We start from the raw sequence: 20,638 nt of genomic DNA on the forward strand, positions 1-20,638 counted from the left end.
AGCCCATCAACAAGCATTGGATAAAACACTATGACAGATTGAACAATTGATTCTACTTTAAAAGGGAAAGAATATTATATGGACACAGATCAACTTACTCTACACGACTTAAGTTACAAAGAGGACAAACAAGCAGAGCAGAAAGCAGAAAATAAAACTCATCTATTTAGACCCCACTCAAGTTGATTCGGCCATGAACATTAATGCTCACCTCACTGCCAAATGAAGGAATCAGCTGGTAGCCTTTTCTGTAATAACACCAATGTGTTCCTATGGACCACTACGGACTTTGTAGCAGAGTGAAACTTCGCAAAAAACACTTGCAGGATTCACGGACCACTATGGATCAAGAAACTAATGCTATAGCTGAATTTGTAAACACTGAACAATTGTTAACTTTATGCACAGACCGTATGATCTGTGAAAAAAGGATCAAGAGCATAAATAATCCTGACTGACCCCATAGGGCATGGATATCACTACTGCCTCTCATTAGCCTTTTCTGCAACCAATGACGCAGTGGATTATGGAGCTTTGCTGGCCGGACTTGTCTTGGCTCATTCCCTCGATGTACAGTATTTGCAAGTTTTTGTCGATTCCCAACTGGTATTTAAACAACTCAAAAAGAGAATACGAGGTGAAAGGCAACACATTGATGGCTTATCACAAGGCCCTGCAAGAACGAATGCAAGATATACAGTAAATCACCATCACACAAATACCACATGCTAAGAACTAGCAGGTAGACACGCTTTCCAAAATGGCTTACACCTTGGAGGTTGGACATTGGGGGAAATTGATTACGAGCTATCATGAGACATAAATTACATCAAAACCCCTGGCTCATGGATGACACCGATCATCAATTGTCTAACAGGGAAATATGTAGAAACACTGAGCTAATCTTTCAATTTTGTCTTTTTTTGTCTTTAGTTGAATAACGGTAGCAATTTTTAAAATTGACATAATAGTAATTTAATCTTAAATATTTATATTTTTTTTATCAATTTAGTCTTGATTCTAAAAATTTAACTCTTAACATTTACACATGCAATTCAATCTTTTTCTAGTTTTGTTGTTTTTTTAATGTGTTTTTTATTAATTGGTATTAGTTTATATGTTAATAGGTAACACAATTGAAATGTGATGGTTTCATATTCGATGTCTGCCTCAATCATGTCATGAGCGACGCCACCGGCCTAAAGCAATTCATGTCCGCTGTTGGCGAAATGGCACGTGGTGCAGACATCCCCTCTATCCCTCCTGTATGGGAAAGGCATCTTTTAAATGCTCGAGACCCACCACGAGTCACATTCACCCACCCTTAATATGACGAAGTGAAAGTTGCTACCACCACCACCAACGCCTCTGATAATACTCTAAAATGACATACTTTTATGTGTTAATTGCATATATATTTTGAGTACGATCCTACTAATTTAGGTTGTTTATGGTTTTTTTTATCTTGTAGGGACTAAATTGACGACAAAAGAAAATTTGGGGGCAAAAAGCGTGAATTTAAAAACAAAATGGGTGCATAAGAAATAGGAATGAAATTGCGCCGAAAATACAAAGTGTAGAAGACTTAGGTCAAAATTTCAAAGAAGAGATTTATGAACATAAAACTTTATTTAAATTTGAATTTTACTTTTAGGATTATTGTTAGGATTATTATGATATTGTTTAGATTTAATTTAAAATTATATCTTTTAAACATTATCATCTAGAGTTTAAATAGGAATAAATTAGGTTTTTTTGTACTATAGGGGATGGAGTGATATAAATATTCACTCATCACTTCTATAAAAACCTCCTTACTCCTTCCCCCTACAACTCTTAGCCTTTTGTCATGAGTCATTAAACTCATCTAGTCAAGATTATCAAAACTCCTCCAAAAGAGTTCTTGAGGCTTAGAACTCGCACTTAGCCCTTCTCAATGAGTATTCATCATTTCTTCGCATTACAGGATTGACGCTTCTGTCCATATCCTTCCAAAAGTAATATTTTTAACTTGTGCAAAAAACGGCCACTTTGTATGTTTTAGGAAAGTTGCACAGTTGGTTTGCTAACTTACAACGCCAGAGGTTGTCAAGCCCAAGAGACGAAATGGCGTGGCATTCACCATTGAGAAGCAATGATCTAGTATAAGACGGTCCCACAAAATTGACGGTTGGCTAGAGTCAGGTTTCTCTAGATTATATGGCTATAACCTAAGTGGAGTTGGTGGTCGTAGGCGTCCTCTTCCACTATAACTGGCTTATAATTCGGTCATGAGAAGGATCACCTAAAGCCTATTGTCGAAACCATTTTTTGAAAACAAAAATTTAGTTGCCGACTTTAAAAATAAAACTGGAGTCGCCACCGATCTGTGATTTAGGTGTGATCGGCCCACCTTAAAAAACAAATTTGGTCTACGAAATTTGAGAAAATGGGTTCGGGAGTCAGTTACGCACGAGGAAGGGTTAGCACCCTCGTAACGCCCAAAATCGGTACCGAATTTGATTATTTAATGTTGAAATCTGAAACGGATAATCAAATGTTCAAGTTAGATAAAGAAATCGAGACCCAATACATTAGGGTACAATTTCTCAAAACTCCCGAACTTTGAATATCGCTTTTTAATTTTTTAAAGAAAATCTTCATTTCGAGGAAGCTATATGTTATATGTCATGCCCAATGCGTTAGGACATAACATATTGAATTCCCGAAAATAATTTTTGCTTATAAATTTTAAATAACGAATATTCTCGGTTATTTGGAATTAACAAAGAAAATCGGAACCCAATACGTTAGGGCTCAATTTTCCTCAAAAATCCCTAACTTTGAATATCGTTTTTTATTTTGAGAACCTTTGAATCATAAAAAAAATGATTTTAATGTTCTGACAAAATCAAAATGTATTTAAAAAAATGTGTTAAAAAACAATGCAATATGAAACAAATATTTTAATTTAAATTATACATGTATACGATATATATATATATATATAGGTGAATTTTGAAAATGTGTGTATGGATATAAAATATAAAAGATGCATACGTACTATAAAATGTTGATGCATATATATATGAATACAAAATCATGAAAATAAAACAATAATAAAATATATTAAAATATATTCATGCATTTACACAAAATATATAAGCATAATATATTGGTAAATAAAAGAAAACAGAAAATATATTTATAAGTTTTGAATAGAGTATAAATATATATGTACATATTATAAAGAATGTATAAACATATATATAGATTATAAAATATGGACAATGTATAAATATTATAAAATATAAATGTATATACATACATATAAAAACTATGAAAATAAAATAATAATATAATAATAAAATATGTATATGTATTTAAAACATTTAAAATATATACATATATATTTTATAAAACACATATGCGTGTATATCTATAGGTATAATAATAATAATAATAATAATAATAATAATAATAATAATAATAATTAATAAAATGACAGATTAAGGATTAAAAACAAAATAAATGAAAATTCAAGGGGCAAATCTAAACAAAACAAAACACCAATGGATCAAATAGAACACGTAGTTAACAAGAGAGGACCAAAAGGGAAATTAATCCCTTCCTCTAAAAACTGCGCAGCAACACAGACTAAATTGAAACAATTATAAAACATGGGGCGAAATTTAGAAGAAATAAATAATTTAATTTAAAAGCATTGTAAAAGAAAAGGGACCAATTGCGCAAATGGCCCATTTTGAAGAAATGCTCGGATCCTCCCCGGGTCGGATCGGGTCGCACACAGGCATGGTTAATACGGCGCCGTTTTGGTCGCTGGAATCAAAGGCTCAAAACGGCGCCATTTTGATCCCTTATAAAACCTTTTTTTTTTGTTAAAATTTTCATTTTCTGCTACTCTTCAAAAGCAAATCAACCCTAGCCTCCTCTGCTAGGGTTTCAAATCTTTTAGGCCGCCGCCGTCAGTCCTTCCACCACGGCTCCACCGCGATCGGTGGCCGGATACTCATCGAGTTAGGTTTTTTTGAACCCCGTTGGAGCAGATCTGAGTGCCAAGGTAAGCTTTCTTTCTTCTCTTCCTCTTTATTTCTGTTTTGCACACCCAAAAAAAAAAACGAAAACAATAACAGAGAAAACAAATAAAAAATGAAGAAAATCACCTTGAAAATCAGCTTTTTCTTTTCTTTCTATTCTTCAATCCAAAATTTTGGTCCCTTTTACACTTTTTAGTCTTTCCTCAAACAGTTTACCATCGACCCCCATACCGAAAACTCATAATCATAAATACAAATCCTCTCCTGCTTGTTATCCTGTGGTTCGTTGTAGGTGCATACCGGAAGGAAGACGTGCATATCGTGCGTAGAGGCGATAACCGCTAGCACACACGCACGAAGTAGCCCGATGTCTGCGGCGCTGCTGATGCAAGGGAGGCTAGGGTTTTTTCACATGTGCTGTTAAGGGCTACATTATAGTTGGGCTAGGGTTTGGGCCTGGTGTATTGGGCCAAGGGTATTTGGGCTAATGTAATTGGGTCTCGTAAATTCGGTTTTTAAATGGACTGGACACTTTTATTTATTTGGGCCCGGGCTAAAATTGGGTATTACAGCTATGATTGAACCAAAGAAGGATTGAGATAACCGGAGGCTAGAATCCCTCAAATAAAAAAACCCCTTCCCTCAACTTTGTCTCTATTTACAATTGCAATTTTAATTTAGTCAATTTCAACTTGTCAATATTTTTAATTTTGGTTTTTTTTTATTTTTTTCCATGTCAGACGTTTTTCTTGGGCACGACAGTGCCCAGGATTTTGGGGAACAAAAAGTTGTAGCGATCTAGTTCTTGAGGATTTGACCCTAATTTCCTTATACTATTCTTTTCGTTATTTCTTAGGGATAGATTATTTTTTGTGCTTTCAACGACACACCAGCCTCGCCATCGAACAACATAGTTGAACATTCCTTTTTCTTTAGCCCTGTTGAAGTTTCATTTCTTCGTAGGCTCCTCCCTCTCCACCTTCGAATTGCACCAAGTTCGAACTCTTAACAGCTTGCATATGGCACTATCAAACCATTACTTTAAATCTTGACCCTACCAAAGAGGTACATTCTAAACTTTATCCTCCATTGCCATCGTGATATTATGGGAATGCTTGTGTCTCCCCAGCAGCAATAACAACAGTTAAAAATCTTTGTCACAATCCATTAGGCTATATAGTGGAATTAATAAAGCAAGCAAAGGCAAGTATGACAGAGAAATATCTGAAATCATTGGCAGCTTTAATTGTGATTAGGGGTAAACGACTCTATTTTTCGGATGATGTCGAGTCGTATGTGATAACCGATAACAAACATCAAATTAGAAGATGTCGATTTTGAATGGGGTAAGGTAGTGTTTGAAGGGCTAACAAAAGCCATTGGAATGATCAACTTTTTTCATACCAACTAAGACTAAGAAAGGAGAAGTTGGAACTTTGGTACCAATTTGTTTACTAGCTCCAGCCATTGAAAGGTTTTGATATGGGTCTTAAGGCACAATTTCTGACCCATAAATGTGATGGGTTCACACAACCTCAAGGCCCAACAACAATGTCAAAGGCTAAGCAAATCAAATTAGGACTCGATCAAAGACAAGATTTGAGGACGAATCTTTTTGAGGAAAGGGAGAATGATACATGCACGAATGGGGTGAAATTTATTAGATTCCAATCATCAAAACTGCCAATTTTTAGGCTTGAGAAATCACCAGAATTGCGATGACTTTTTGGATGGAATCCTGGCATGTTTGGGTTGAGATGTCTCATGGCGTTTGAAGATCTATCTCTTACCTTCGAAACTCATTTTGAATCACTCGATTTTGAGTTCGGGAGCTCAAGTAATAACCTTTTTATTGAAGACTGCACGAGCAGAATTTCTAAACGGGATTATGACGGAAATTACGAATTTTGGGCTTTTAATTCGAGTTTAAATCATATTAGGTTCGGGTTTTAGACTTAATTTTTATTATATATGAGCCCAATATTATATTTGTCAAATCTTATTATTTTATTATTATTTTATTCCAAATTTTTTATAATTATTAAGCATTTTAAGTTATTTAAGAGTTTTATGTTAACAAGAAAATTTAGTTTAAACTACTTCTTGTTTAGATTAAATTAGAGTTCTAGTATACTTAAGAGTTTTATTTAGATTTATTTAGCTAGCCTATATATAGGCCTTTGCATTGTACACAACTCAGACAATTCATTATTATTTTATTTCTCTTTTGAGTTAATAAATTCTCTCTGGGTTTTTCTTTTCAAGAATTTCTTTCGAGTTTCTTTTAGAAGAGTTTTAACAATCTTTTTAAATTGTGAGGATCATCTTCAAATTTTTTCTTGCCAAGGTTTCTATCCTGGAGGGGAAATTAGAGCCGCTTGAAGGGGGTTGTGGATCCTTTGTGTTTCCAAGGCTTCTTAGGACTTCTACACGCCACGTTCTATCTTTCCATTTATCTTCTTTATTAGCTTCCTTAATCTATGATTTATTATTTTATTTTAGTTATTTATTTTAATTGTTTTATCTGACTTGAATTTAATTTCATTTTAGGTTTTGTCAAAATCCAAGTTTCTTTCCGAACGTCTAGAGCCCTAAGTCAAATCCGCGACTTTGACAAACTTTACGATCCGCTTCCTCGTTCATCCTTCTCATCCTTTATCAGGTTTGGCAATGAATTGGACAACATGTTTAAACACTAACAAATTGAGGGTAAGATGAATAATTCTATGTAATAGTGTAAGGATGAGTACTGAGAGTAGTAAGGTTGAGGAAAAATTAATCGAAAATCAATTAGAATTATAGTGTTAAATTCTTTTTTGGTCCAATTTTTATTGAATTTGGTTTTTTGTTAAACCACAATTATTCAAACATAATGGAATCGTGTTATTTTCCCTTTCTCCAGCAAGACAATAAAATTATATTATGACAAATTATTAGAAACTTTTAAAAATAAATGTAGTGATTTAATATTATTTCTATACTCAAATGGGAATCCTTTTAGGTAGCGTTTTTTTAAGGTTTTAAGACGTTTAGTTTACATTAATCTTATTAGTTTCAATGTTTTGAATGTGTCTTAGAGAGGAAATAAGTTGCTAAAAAGTTCCAAAGCTAAAGAAAAATTGAAGGTGGTTGAGGATTGATCAGAGTTGAAGTCATTATAGTTTCGGTCAGGCCCGACTGGAATTGTTTGCGAATGTAGTCGTTCAAGGCCCAAAGTTGAAAGGAGCCTAAAATTCTTTTTTTCCAGTTTTTAATATAGGGAAAATTTTTTCAGATTGAAATTAAATAATTAAATGCCTAGGGTTTCAAATTTTCTCCTAGGTCCAAAAAAAAATTTCAGCTTTTATTGTATTATATTTTATAATTTTTTTAAAATGCCCAATTTAATGTTTCGCTCAGGGCCCAAAAATGTCAAGAATGGGCCTGGTTCGGGTTATCAATTTGTGTTCTCTAAATTCTAAAATATCCTATAATGTTTGCTAAATTGCTTGCTTGTGTGTTTAGGTTGATATTGATTGTTAACTAGTGATGGTAATGTTAATATCATGTGTTTAAAGTGTGAAGTATTAGTCTAAATTGATATAGGATATAATTTGTAATACAATTGTCTTTATAAACGTTGTGAGAAAGTTGTTCAGGTACAATTGGTGTACCATATAAGGGTTGCTTGGTGGGGACAGAAGTACAGAAAGATTGTGCCTTGTGCATTACATAGTTTGATTGATTAAGTCATCTTATGCATATCCATTCTAACTTGAGGACATAGATGATCGGTACAAAGTACAAACCTTGCAACCCCAAACCTTTCCTTCTACTTGGCCCAAAATTTAGAAGACAAGTTTGGATTTGAACAGTTGTTTAAGAGGTTAACTCATTGTTGCATATGTCAAAACCAACCTGTCTCTAGCTTCCTTCTCCAATTGGTGGGTTGATGGGCAAATTTGGCTAACACTGTTAAGGAATCTAAGTTACTTTATCTCATCCCACTAAAAATATATAAAACGATGTTCTATATTGTTTTTGTTAATAGTTTATTTATATTCTGGAATAGTTTATTGTTTTTTAACTTATTTTTCGTAGAGTTGGATATATTTAGAGTAGTGATTAAAATTCTTGTCGATATCGATGTGATTTAAACTCTGTAATCTCCTTCTCAATCCTCTAATATTGTATTGATATTAAAAAAAGTCTTTGGTAGATGAACTCATTCAAACAAAGTATCAAACCTAATTGAAGTAACATTTGTAAAAAACTTGTCCACTCAAGCAAAGTATCAATGTAGTCTAAAGAAACTCACTAAAAGAAATATACGAAGATAGATTTGGAGTCTTTCTTTTCAAATATTCGCTTTACTTTGACTATCATGGAATTACCAGAAAAATTGAAAATATATTTAAAAATGGTTTCACACATACTTTTCTTTTGTGAAACTCATAATTAGAGGTTTAAATTTGTGACATGTAATTTCTTGATACACAACAATACCAAAAGATTGGATATCAATATTCATTGTGTAATCCACAAAGCAAAGCAAGGAATAAAGTGAAAATTTGGTATTATTCTTTTAATTTTATCCATTGTTGTCAAATTAAATAATTAAAGTAGAAGCCACCCAAATCCATTACATCCCATTCTTAGCTTTTATAAATTAAGATTGAATTATAAAAAGAGAAAAGTGGAAGCCATATAACAAAAGCCATGTAATAAATAATATATAATATTTTGAAATATTATTTAAAATACACTCATAATTTTACAATAATTGTTTGTCTTCTAGTTTACTAAACTTTTTAAGAAAATAATTAAAAAAGAGAGTTAAGAAAATATAAACAAATAAAAGAAACCCACTAAAATAAAGTATGAAAGCAAGGACAGAATTAAAGCAATTACTTCCAACATTCACTTTCTGTTTTTTTCTTGCTACGTCGACGGAAAAAACCAAAGAGGAAGGAGAAATGGAGGAGTCACAGAATTATGGTCACCGACATCCCTTGCTTCTTCTTTTGAATGAACATCAGCCGATTGTAGCTAACTGCTCAAGGTGTGGAGAGAAGGTGTCAACTCCATGTTTTAGCTGTGCCCAGGATTGTGGGTTTTATCTTCACAAGGTATGTGCCGAGGCACCTTTGGAGCTTAATCACCCTTTTCATCTCGACCATCCTCTTCTTCTTATGCAGACTGCACCTTATTCATTTGGACACTACATTTGTGATTTTTGTCATAAAGAGGATAATAAGTTTGTTTATCATTGCTCTTGCGAATTGGACTTTCATATTAAATGTGTTTTGTTTACATTTAATATTGCTGAGAATAATTTGAAAGAGCTTGACCATGTTGCCCTTCATGATCCATTGATTTCCACTGAAAATGGTGATTATGTTGCCATGTGCTTTGGGTGTTGCGAACCATTAGCAAATTATACACATTTTTCTCCAGATTTTGGATTTAATTTACATGAGAAATGTGCGAAGCTTCCTCTCAAATTGAATTTTACGTACCATTGCCAACATCCTCTTGTTTTACAATTTAACAATGGAGAGACTTTCTTGCAAGATATGCAAAGAAACTAGCCCAAGAGGATTTAATTTATCATTGTACATATTGTAAGCTTGCATGTCACATAGAATGTTTATCACTACCACTTGATCTTGCTGTTGAAGACAAAAGCCATCAACACACATTCACTCGACTTTTGAGACGAGTGCCGTACATTTGTGATGCGTGTGGTATTGAAGGAATTTACGTTGCCTATACATGTTCTACATGCAGCATTATGGTCCATAAAAGGTGCACTACATTGGCACGTATCATCAAAAGCAAGTGGCATGATCATCGCCTTTTTCACAAATATTTCCTTCCAGATGAAGTTAGAAGTTCAGACTGCATCATTTGTCATAATGAAGTCAATCCAAAGCATGGTAGTTATTGTTGTTCACATTGCAATATTACATTCCATGTGCGTTGTGTGACAGAGGATAAAGGCTTATATTCACTAGTTTCACTAGAAAATGAAGATGAGATGCCTAATGAAAGTTCCATCATTGTTATTGAGAGGAACGATGCTGGAGAAGCTACAAAAATAAAGCATTTCAAGCATATGCATAATCTAATGTTAGGTCCCTTTGATGGAGGATATGGAAATAGTTGCAACGGGTGTATGCTGCCAATCACGGATCCATGTTACTACTGTTCAGAATGTGTTTTTTTTCTTCACAAAACGTGTGCCGAGTTACCTAAGATGATGAATGTTTGGTATCATTATTGCCAAGAGCCTCTCGCCCTTATTTCAGACAAGGTTTTTGGGTGTGCAGAATGTTGGCTAATATCTAATGCCTTTGCTTATGAATGTTGTGGATGTAAGACAAATATATGTCTCCGATGTGTGATTGCTCTTACTCCTGGTGCTCGAACAAGTTTGAAACATAAACACCCCCTCTTTTACTACAGAAGGCAACATGAGAAATGCAATGCTTGTGGTAAGGCTAATGTGAGGGTATTTTGTTGTAAGGATTGCAATTTTGTGCTAGATCTTGGATGTTTTTCACTTCCAATTAAAGCTCGTCACAAATGCGATGAGCATCTTCTTTCACTCATGGATCATGATGATAACAGTTATTCAAAAAGTCATCATTGTGATATCTGTGAAAATAGTCGAGATCCAAATCATTGGTTTTATCATTGTGCAACATGCGATACTTCTGCTCATGTTGGTTGTGTTCTTAGAAGAAACTATCCATTCCTCAAACTCGGGAACATCTATGAAGGAACAAATCATTCACACCCACTCACCATTGTGAAGAAGAAGTATTACTACCCTAATTGTGATTAATGCAGTGAGCCTTGTGAAGATGTGGCTCTTGAATGCTCCAAGTCGGAGTGCAAATATATTGTCCACTGGAATTGTGTGAAACCCATTTCTCTATGGGTTGGATTGAAACACCACTTTATTTACAGGTAAACTCAAGAGTGGAAAACAGGATTTGATATTTGCCGTGTTACTTGTGGTGTTAGTTGTTGTTATTATTGTAATTTGGTTTTTTCAACTTTTTAAGTTTTAAATAAATGTCATGTAATAATCCAAAACTGAAACTTGTGAAGTTGGATTTGCATTGGTGTTTGATTATTGATTTTAGAATTTCTTAGAATTTGAGAGTGTGATTGTACTTACAATAATAAAGGTGTTGCTGGATGCTTCTCTTTGTTTCTTTACATAAGTTTAGTTGAAAATACAATTTTTTGTGAAATTTTTTCTCTCTTTTGCTGCACATTCAAATTAGGTTTAGCATATCTATTTGTTGTGGATGCTTGTCTTTTTACTTTCTTATATCACAACTTTCTATGTAATTTCTTTACTAAATAATAAATTTAATGCCATAATATGACCAAAAACAACGTATATCTAACACCATCATTCTTTATATATATGGTCGTTGAATGTATAATCTATTATTTACGGATTAAAAACTGTTTTAAAAATATACCAAACTTTTTATTAAATGAGATAATAAAACTTTACGGTAGGATAAATTGATTTTTTGTCAAATTGAGCTTATGGTTGTTGTAGTGGCCTAAATTCATCGGGCCCAAAATAAAACTAAAAATAAAAAGTCCAAATCCATTTACAAAAATAGGGTAGCCCAAATAAAAAAGAGCCCAATAGCCAAATCCATTTGCTAAATCTAATACCCAATAACCCAAAGCCCAATAGCCCAACTATCCTAAACTAACAGCAAAACCCTAATCCCTTTAGCCCCGCTCCTCATGCCACGTCGGTAGGTTCACCGCCCGAGGCCTAACGCCTCTTCTGCCACCATTGCACCAAAATGACAAAGGCGTGGCTCTCTCTCCACCGTTGACCTTGCCACCACCGTCTACAAAACAAAAGAACAAAGAACAGCAGAAGCATAGAAGAAGAAAGCAAAGCAGAAGCAAAAAAGAAAAAAGAAATATTGTAATTAAAATGGCTATAAAAGGCAAACTATTGTAAGATTCGAAAGAGAGAAAATCAAATACAAAAAAAAAAAAAGCAACAAGTTTAAAAAAGGTAGTTCGTTTTATCTATATTATTTTTTCCAAATATAAATAAAAAATTTATTATTTCTCACCTATGCTGATTCATTTTTCGCCGTGCGAGGCCGAGGCCACTGTCTCCGATGAAAGGCAGTCTCGTCGGAGTTTTGTCAGATGAGAAAATAAAAGCGACCCTTCAAGAAATCAAGAAACCAAAAGGTTTCTTAAAAAATCTCTTAGGGTTTCGTAGTTTTATTTCAAATCGGGATCTTAGAGGGTTAAAAAGGGCTAAAAAGGCAATTTTTAAACTCAGCCATTGGAGGCGGCAGTTCGCCAAATCACCGATGATTGGTGGCCACAATGAACTTCTGATGACCCCAACGAGGCCGAAGGGAGGGACGAGAGAAAAAAAGAGGGCTTAATTTTTTTTTAAAAAACCTAATCTGAAATGAAGTTTTCAAAAAAAAATGGACTTATATAGGCATTACCAAACGGTGTCATTTTGGCCAGGTTCCAAAAGTCCCAAAACGGTATCGTGTCAAGCCTAACCTGTTGACCTTATAATATCCCCTTTTTTGTGAAATAGGAACAGTGGTTTTGGGACCACAAATTCAAAGTCAAAAAATTTATTTTATTATGTAATACCCTGAAAATTACTACAGTCCTTGATATAGTAAAATAAGGAAATAAAGTGACAAAAAGAGAAATTTTGATTTATGTCAACATTGGGAAGTATATTATGACATATTAATGCAAGAAATGACTAATTCGTAAAAGTGAGAAAAGTTTTGTTGACCAAGAGTAAATACTAAAAAATTAAGGGGATAAAGTGTAAATATGAAAAAGTTGAAGGACCGATAGTGCAAATATTTTAAAGGTGGAATAATCAAGAAACTAATGAAAATGGATGAATTAGGAGCAAATTGAGAAGGTGAAGAATTTTGAGGGACTAAATTGCAATTTTATCAAATTAAGTGATGACTAAGGATGAAATTTTAAAAGATTATAAAGGGCAAAATAGTCAATTAGAGAGAGAGAATTCTAGAAGGTAATGATGATGTTGGTGATATTTTTAATTAATTAATTAGATAAATGTTATTTAATTAATATTTTATTAAGATTTTTAGTATTATTTTTGTAACACCCCTTGCCCGTATTCCTTGACGGAATAGAGTATGAGGTATTACTAATTTTTTTTAATAAAAATTTCGGCAGCATTTCTGCTTATTTTTACATAAATCCCCTGCAAATTTCCAAACATAATTTCAAACAGCCTCAATATTTCCAACCAATTACATTTATATATTCAAACATAATTTATCCATTAATAAACACCAACATTTTAAACCGAACAATACTACATATACATATTTAGGTCGTAATACATAAAGTCGTCTATACATGCCATGTTTCCAAAATATTAGTTGCAAAATACCCAAAAAGGTGATGATAGTGTGGATGATTATCTGACGTCGTCCAAGTTCCGAGCTAATTGATATCACTCTAATCAAGGGAAAAAAAACGAGTAAGCATATAGCTTAGTAAGTAAACATATGACAAATAAATAAATTTCTCACATGATTTCATAGCAACATCATTTAAATCGCACATAAATTTCAATGTTCATTTAATTTCCAGCAAGCTGTCCTTCTGCATCACAGATGCTAATTTATTTTTATCGGGAGCTGCAGAGCTCCAAATTAAGTTCTGTAAATTTTTCCCAAAACTAGACTCATATAAATTTCAACCATATAATTTTCAGAATTTTTGTTTTTTCAATTAGTATAGTTTATTCTTTAAACTTCCCTTGTTTCACTGCCCGACAATTCTGACCTCCCTTTACTCAAATTTACTTAACTCCCTGTAAAAAATTCAAACAATGTTCTCGTTTGTTTCTATTAAAAATAGACACATAAAGGAATCTAAGAATATAAATTTTAGACCTTAATTATTTTTGTAAAATTTTTGGTGATTTTCCAAAGTTGGAACAGGGAATTTCAAAATCAATCCAACACTGTCTCAATAAAATTCAAATATCCCCAAATATACAACTATTTTGCATCCCATTTTTCTTTCATGTGAAAATAGACTCATTCAGATTCAATTTCATATATTGCTCAACTTCTAATTCATTTGCCACCATTTATGGTGATTTTTCAAAGTTTCCCAACTGTTATTATTCAAAACAGTTTGGTATTTAAAATTGTTCTTTTGTATTTTTGATACTTCCTCCCATCTTATACATGGGTTGATTATGTATCAAACCCAATATTCCTCTCATAAACTTGTCCACCATATATAATTATTCACCTTTCCAATTTCCTTGTTGAACACTCAGAATATTATCTGTTGTCGGTGGATTCAGCAATTAGCAACCACCAGTAATTCGGGGAATCAGCACTTAGCAACCCTTTTCACATTTAAAATACGGTGGAATCAGCACTTAGCAACTACCAATGAATCGGGGAATCATCACTTAGCAATCCCCCTTCACATTTAAAATACGGTGGAATCAGCGCTTAGCAACCACCAATGAATCGGGGAATCAGCGCTTAGCAACCCCTTGGGGGAATCAGCACTTAGCAACCCCATTCACATTTAAAATACGGTGGAATCAGCACTTAGCAACCCTTAGGGGGAATCAACACGTAGCAACCCCCTTTTTATTCAATGTAATCCGGCCTATTCCGATTGTTCAACCGGAAACCGTGTTTTTCAACACTTTACCACATTTCCTCACTTAACCACATTTTTAGAATCTTTGCCAAGTAATTATTCTATGTTCAATTAAATCTCAACAAATATTCAATATTATCAAAATAATGCATTAATTCACATGTTTACTTACCTCGGTGTAAAATATCGTAATTTTATAATTTACTCCACTATCTTCTCTTTTCCCCGTTTGAGGTAGTCTTCTCGTCTTTCTTGATCTATAATAGCAAATTTAACTCATTTAATGTTCACATTTAATAAAATAGTCCTCCACCCAACTTTTTGCAAAATTATAATTTTGCCTCCAAACTTTTGTATATTTACACTTTTGTCCCTAAGCTCGAAAATTAAACTTCATCTCTTTTTCTTATGTTTTATGACATGCTGAACATTTTTCCCTTCTATGACAACATCAAATTCTCACTCTAACACACACTTTTGAACATTAGGTATTTTTACCGATTATGTCAATTTATCCGTTTTCGTTTAAAATCGCTTAGCAAAAGTTGTTTAACATAATTTATAGCTTCATATTCCACCATAAAACAGAAAAATAAACACTTTTCACCTATGGGTATTTTTCCAAATATAAACCCTAGGTTAAATTATTAGTAGAATAAGGTAAATTAAGTTATCGGGACTCCAAAAACGTAAAGAACATTAAAAACGGGGCTTGGAATCACTTACTATTGAGCTTGGAAGCTTAAAAACCCTAACTATGGCTTCCCCCTTACTGATTTAGTTCACCATGGAGAAGATGAGCACATTTTGCCATCTTTTTCCCCTTTTTAATTCTTTTTATTACTAAATGACTAAAATGGCCCCATTTAAAAAAATATATATTTCACCCATTTCTTATGTCTATTTTTGTCCATCAATTAACTAATGGTCTAATTACCACATAAGGATGCCCAATTTATAATTTCATAACAATTAGACACTTCTAACATGTAGAACTCAACTTTTGCTCTTTTTACAATTTAGTCCTTCTGACTAAATTGAATGCCCAAACGTCGAAATTTTCGAACGAAATTTTTTCAAAACTTTCCCGTGAAATTTTAGACCATAAAAATATAATGATAATAATATTTCCCTCATTGGATTTGTGGTCCCGAAACCACTGTTCTGACTAGGCCCAGAATTGGGCTGTTACAATTTTATTATTAAATGATTAATATAAAAGGGAGGAAAGATAAAGAGAATTCATCATATTTTCATGCATTTCATGTTAGAAGAGAAGAGAAGAGAAGAGAAGAAAGAAAGTTTTGCTTTATTTACAATTTGGTCATTTTACCAAAAATTTACTAATTTCACTTAGAAATCAAAAAAATTTTCATAGCTTCCAAGAGAGAAAAATAATAAGGAGACTATGGGGAGCCAGAATATCAAGTTAAATTCAAGAAATAGAAGTGGCGGAGAGAGAAATTTAAGTTAAAGATTGAAATCAATAGCACAAGGTAAGAACATCAAGATTTCAATATATTTTTGAGTTTGATATTATTGAAAAAGTATGAAATTGATGTTAATGTAGGGTTTTATTATATAAGGTTTTATGTTCTTGATATGTTAGTGAAGGAAATAAGAGGAAGTGATGGAAAATATTGAAGAGAAAGGAAAGGATGGTGTTATAAATTTAGTTATCAACATTTACACTAAAATAGTTTTGACATTGCAGTAGTAGTCTGATTTTGAAAATTCACCAAAAATCGTATAAATTGAATTAGAGGATGAACAAACATAGAATTAAAGCTTATTGAGTCTAGTTTCTCATAGAAGAAACAATGTAAGTAATGAAATTTTAAATCATGAGATATAATAAATTTTGTGAGACAAGGTCAGAATGAATTTGGGTTCCCTATTCTGAGTTTGGAAAATCATCAAAATTGAAGAAAAATAATTATGAGCTTAAATTTATATGTTGAAAATCCTGAATGAGTCTATTTTCAATAGAAGCAAACAAAAACATTATTTGAATCTCGTACAAGGAGATAATTAATTTTTAGTAAAGAAGGGTCGAAACTATTACATAATAGAACAGAGGTGACTTTAAAGAATAAACTGTATTTATTGGCTAAACCATAAATTCTAAAAATATTATGGTAAGAATATATGTGAGTCTAGTTTCATATAAATTTAGTGGATCTTAATTTGGAGTTTCGTAGCTTATGATATAAATAATTTAGTGACTATGACTCAAGTGGATAGCTTTGAATAAATTTATAATTAAATAGTGAAATCATAGATAATGTTATTTATAATCATGTTATATAAATCAAGGATGTGGAATGGAGAGGAGGAGGAGGAAAATAAATATATAAATATTCTATTAGCATGGATTTGCATTAAAAATGGTTTATTTGCATGATTTGGGTTAAAGGACTAAATTGAATAAAAAGTAAATCTTTAGGGGTAATTTTGTAAAAATATCAAAAAGATCAAATTGCATGAAATGGATTGTTTATTATTTAAATTAATAAATTGAATGAAATATTAATTTAGATCAAGATTGGGTGAAAATTGAGGAAAATAGAAAATTACCAAAATGTCCCCGAATTATGGTATTTACGCAATGTAGCCCGGTAAGTTCGTATAAACTATATTCTGTACAATTTTGATTAAAGTGAATATTATTTGGTGATGAATAATATATATGTATATTTGTTAGTATTGAACTGAATTTAGCAAATTGAATTGAATAAGAAATATGTGTTTAGTAAAATGAAAATTTATGATTGGGTATTGAAATTTAGATTGATACTGAACTGAATTATGGAATACTGAATATTGTTATGTGTACTGCATTGAACTGTGAAATTACTGAAGTAATGAATTATTGCAATACTATGAAACTGATTGAAATAAGGAATTATAATTGATACTGAACTAAGATGGAAATTGTATTGAAAAGTGAATTAAATACCCTATTAACTAGTCGGGCTAGTTGGATATAGTTGGCATGCCATAGGATATGGAAGAGTACGGGTTTTTGTTGGCTTACTGATCAGGCATTTATATACTGACTACTGTTACTGTTACCGATTTGACACTTTGTGTGTTAAATCACATTACTATTCTTATTCTGGATTCGACACTTTGTGTGTCGAAATTATCTGATTAATGTTCTGATTCAGCACTTTGTGTACTAAATACTGTTACTGCTACCGTTATTGATTACTGTTTAGGTACTATTTACCGTTTTAGGCACAATGTGCCGTATTTGTGTGTTTGGTTAGATCCGTGTATCCGCCAAAGCCCGGGTTTGTTAGTAGGGGTAATTAAATGAAAAGTTAAATCAAATGAAATGAAACAGTTGAGCCATTGAAAATAAACGTGATTGTAGAATATAATTTGAAAATGTGAATTGAATATGAAAATATGAATAGAAAGCATGAACTAATTGTTCATGAGATAAATAAAGGCTCAATGTAATAGTATATGCTGTTAACAAATGAAAACCAAATTGAATTATAAATATTGATAAATGAATTATTATTGGAACTATATTATCGAATTTAATACTCAATTTGAATTGAACGCGGGATTAAGTACAATCGTTCTGTGGCAGAGGATGAATTGACGGATAAGTCCATAACTGGGTTATGGCACTATGAACTTAAGACCATGGTCGGACCATGGCAGTGTTTACTGTTTATATGTGCAAGACCATAGTTGGACTATGGCACCAAAGAACGATGTACTCATATCTGTAAGTCGTTCCTCGATTCAAAAAGAAACGGTAAAATAATTATATTATTGAATTGAAAGATTTATAGATTATTATTGGTATTGATCTAAAATAAATGTAACCATTGATATTTAAATGATATAACGGGTAAAATTCTGAAGTGAGATAATATGAGTTTGAAATGAATTATTACCAGTATGTACGCGAAATTCATGAAAATGATGGTACATGAAATATCGAAATAATAAAATGAATGATATATGCCTATGAAGAAACGACAAGAGAACGATACGTATCATGGCATGTAAATGTATGATTATCTTTAATATGTTGATACAAGAAAATTATGCATGATGAGTTTATATGTAATGTGTGCAAGTACACTAACCAGTGTTGTTGCTTGATGCTTAGGCAAGTGCCAAGCTATTGATTGAATGGTATTATGATTATTTATATAATGCATTGAATTGGAAAGTATTTAAGTGAAAATATGTTAGCGCTCACTAAAAAGTGGTAAGGTTTAGATTATGCAATTTCTTATGAAATGACTTATCATGTGATCAATTCAAAAAAGACTTTGGTTAAATGCATTATCTTGTTACTGTGGTTGAATGATATGTTATGACTTGTGTGTCACGTATATGGAATAAGCATGGAAATTAAAGAAATGCAAATGAAAATAAAGAATTTATGAAGAGTTAAAGTTATATAAAATCCTACTAAGCTTGGGATAATATGTTTAAGTGATACTGTGGATTTATTCACCTTGTGAGTTGATGAATATAGCTTCATGAGTATTATGGTATTAATATTGGATTATTCTTGATATGTATAAACTTCATATTTTAAATGAACTTATATGATTAAAGACTACACGAGCTTACTAAGCATTCATTGCTTACGTATTTGTTTATTTTTATTTATCCTACAGATTATCGGAAGCTCGATTGGGTTGGAAGCTTGTCAAAGATATATCACACTATCCATTGGTTCTATCGGTAATTTTGGATGATTTGATTCTGGTTATATTGGCATGTATAAATTAATTTGGCCAACATTGGCTCATTAATGTTGATTGGTTTTAAATATGAATGCTAGATGAAATGGAATGTCTGATAATTAATTTGAAAACTCTGGTAATACTCTATAACCCTGTTTTAGTGATGGATTCGGGTTAGGAGTGTTACATATTATTATTTTATGGTCTACAATATGATAGAAATACCATATAAGAATTTAGTTAAGAAATTTTCTTGTTTTTATGCTTAATTTGATAAAAGGACTAAATTAAGTAAAGTGTAAAAGTTTAGTTCTAATAGCTAAAGGTATTAAATAGCTATAGAATTTTAAATTGGAGGTCCTTATATGGTAATTAGCTATTAAAGTTGTTAGTGGATAAGCATGAATAGTCATCATTGGAATTTGAATGAATTATTAAGGTTAATTTTGAAAATTAGTGATTAAAGTTATAATAAATTAAATAAAATAAACTATTATCATCTATTATCATCATCTTCCACCAAAAAAAAAAAAACTAGCCATGGAAGCTTGAAATTTCGGCAAGCTTATTTTGCTCAATTAGGTATGCATTTTTGTCTCATTTTTGATGATTTCTATGTTTTCGAGATCGTCGTAGCTTAATCTAGCTAGCTCGGGGATTAATTTGCAAAATCGTTAAAGTATTAGGGTTTTGTCATTGATAAATATGCATGAATTTTGAAGTTTGATGATAGAAAATGAATGGTTGTTGTTAGATAAACAACTTTTGTAAAAAGAATTTTGGTGAAATTATCAATTAGTGGCTAAATTGAAAAAAGGTGATAAATTTATGGTAAATTTTGTGAAATTTAAGGTAAATTGAATTATATGTATGTGATTCATATAATTTTCATGTATAAATACCGGTTGCATATCCGATGATTTTTTATTCCTGTTTGAACCTTGAGAATTCATAGGATACAAATGACATGTTATTAGGGTTACCGATTTGGTTGGAGTCTTGCATGTGTTGCAGACACACCACAGCTCGTATGAGCTTCTTGATTTACAGCTCATGAGAGCTTACCGATTCTCAGCTCGTATGAGCTTATTGATTTATAGCTCGTATAAGCATATATGTATATGAATTGACGGATTACAATTTAGTACACCTAATGTGTACTACCCATGTATCCAATGATATTTTAAATTG

The 20,638-nt window shown here is 32.2% G+C and overlaps 2 protein-coding genes and 1 pseudogene across 2 annotated transcripts; all 3 read left to right on the forward strand.

Moving 5' to 3' along the window:
- Positions 1-272: 272 nt before the first annotated feature.
- LOC105795586 (benzyl alcohol O-benzoyltransferase-like) lies at positions 273-5,518 on the forward strand (annotated as a pseudogene).
- A 3,400-nt stretch (positions 5,519-8,918) lies between these two features.
- Positions 8,919-11,218, forward strand: LOC105796448 (uncharacterized). The gene is made up of 2 exons (XM_012626166.2): positions 8,919-9,145; positions 9,807-11,218. The coding sequence occupies exon 2, from the start codon at positions 9,811-9,813 to the stop codon at positions 10,864-10,866; it is 1,056 nt and encodes a 351-aa protein (XP_012481620.1). The 5' UTR covers positions 8,919-9,145; positions 9,807-9,810; the 3' UTR covers positions 10,867-11,218.
- On the forward strand, positions 8,993-9,607 carry LOC105796450 (uncharacterized). The gene has a single exon (XM_012626169.2). It carries the CDS (start codon positions 8,993-8,995, stop codon positions 9,605-9,607), a length of 615 nt encoding a protein of 204 aa, XP_012481623.1.
- Positions 11,219-20,638: the final 9,420 nt, after the last annotated feature.

Source organism: Gossypium raimondii, chromosome 3 (genome assembly GCF_025698545.1).
Source record: "Gossypium raimondii isolate GPD5lz chromosome 3, ASM2569854v1, whole genome shotgun sequence".
Taxonomy (NCBI): Eukaryota; Viridiplantae; Streptophyta; class Magnoliopsida; order Malvales; family Malvaceae; genus Gossypium; species Gossypium raimondii.

Coding starts and splice junctions, on each gene's coding strand:
- LOC105796450 (XM_012626169.2), top strand. CDS start 8,993: ATGGAGGAGTCACAGAATTATGGTCACCGACATCCCTTGCTTCTTCTT.
- LOC105796448 (XM_012626166.2), top strand. CDS start 9,811: ATGGTCCATAAAAGGTGCACTACATTGGCACGTATCATCAAAAGCAAG.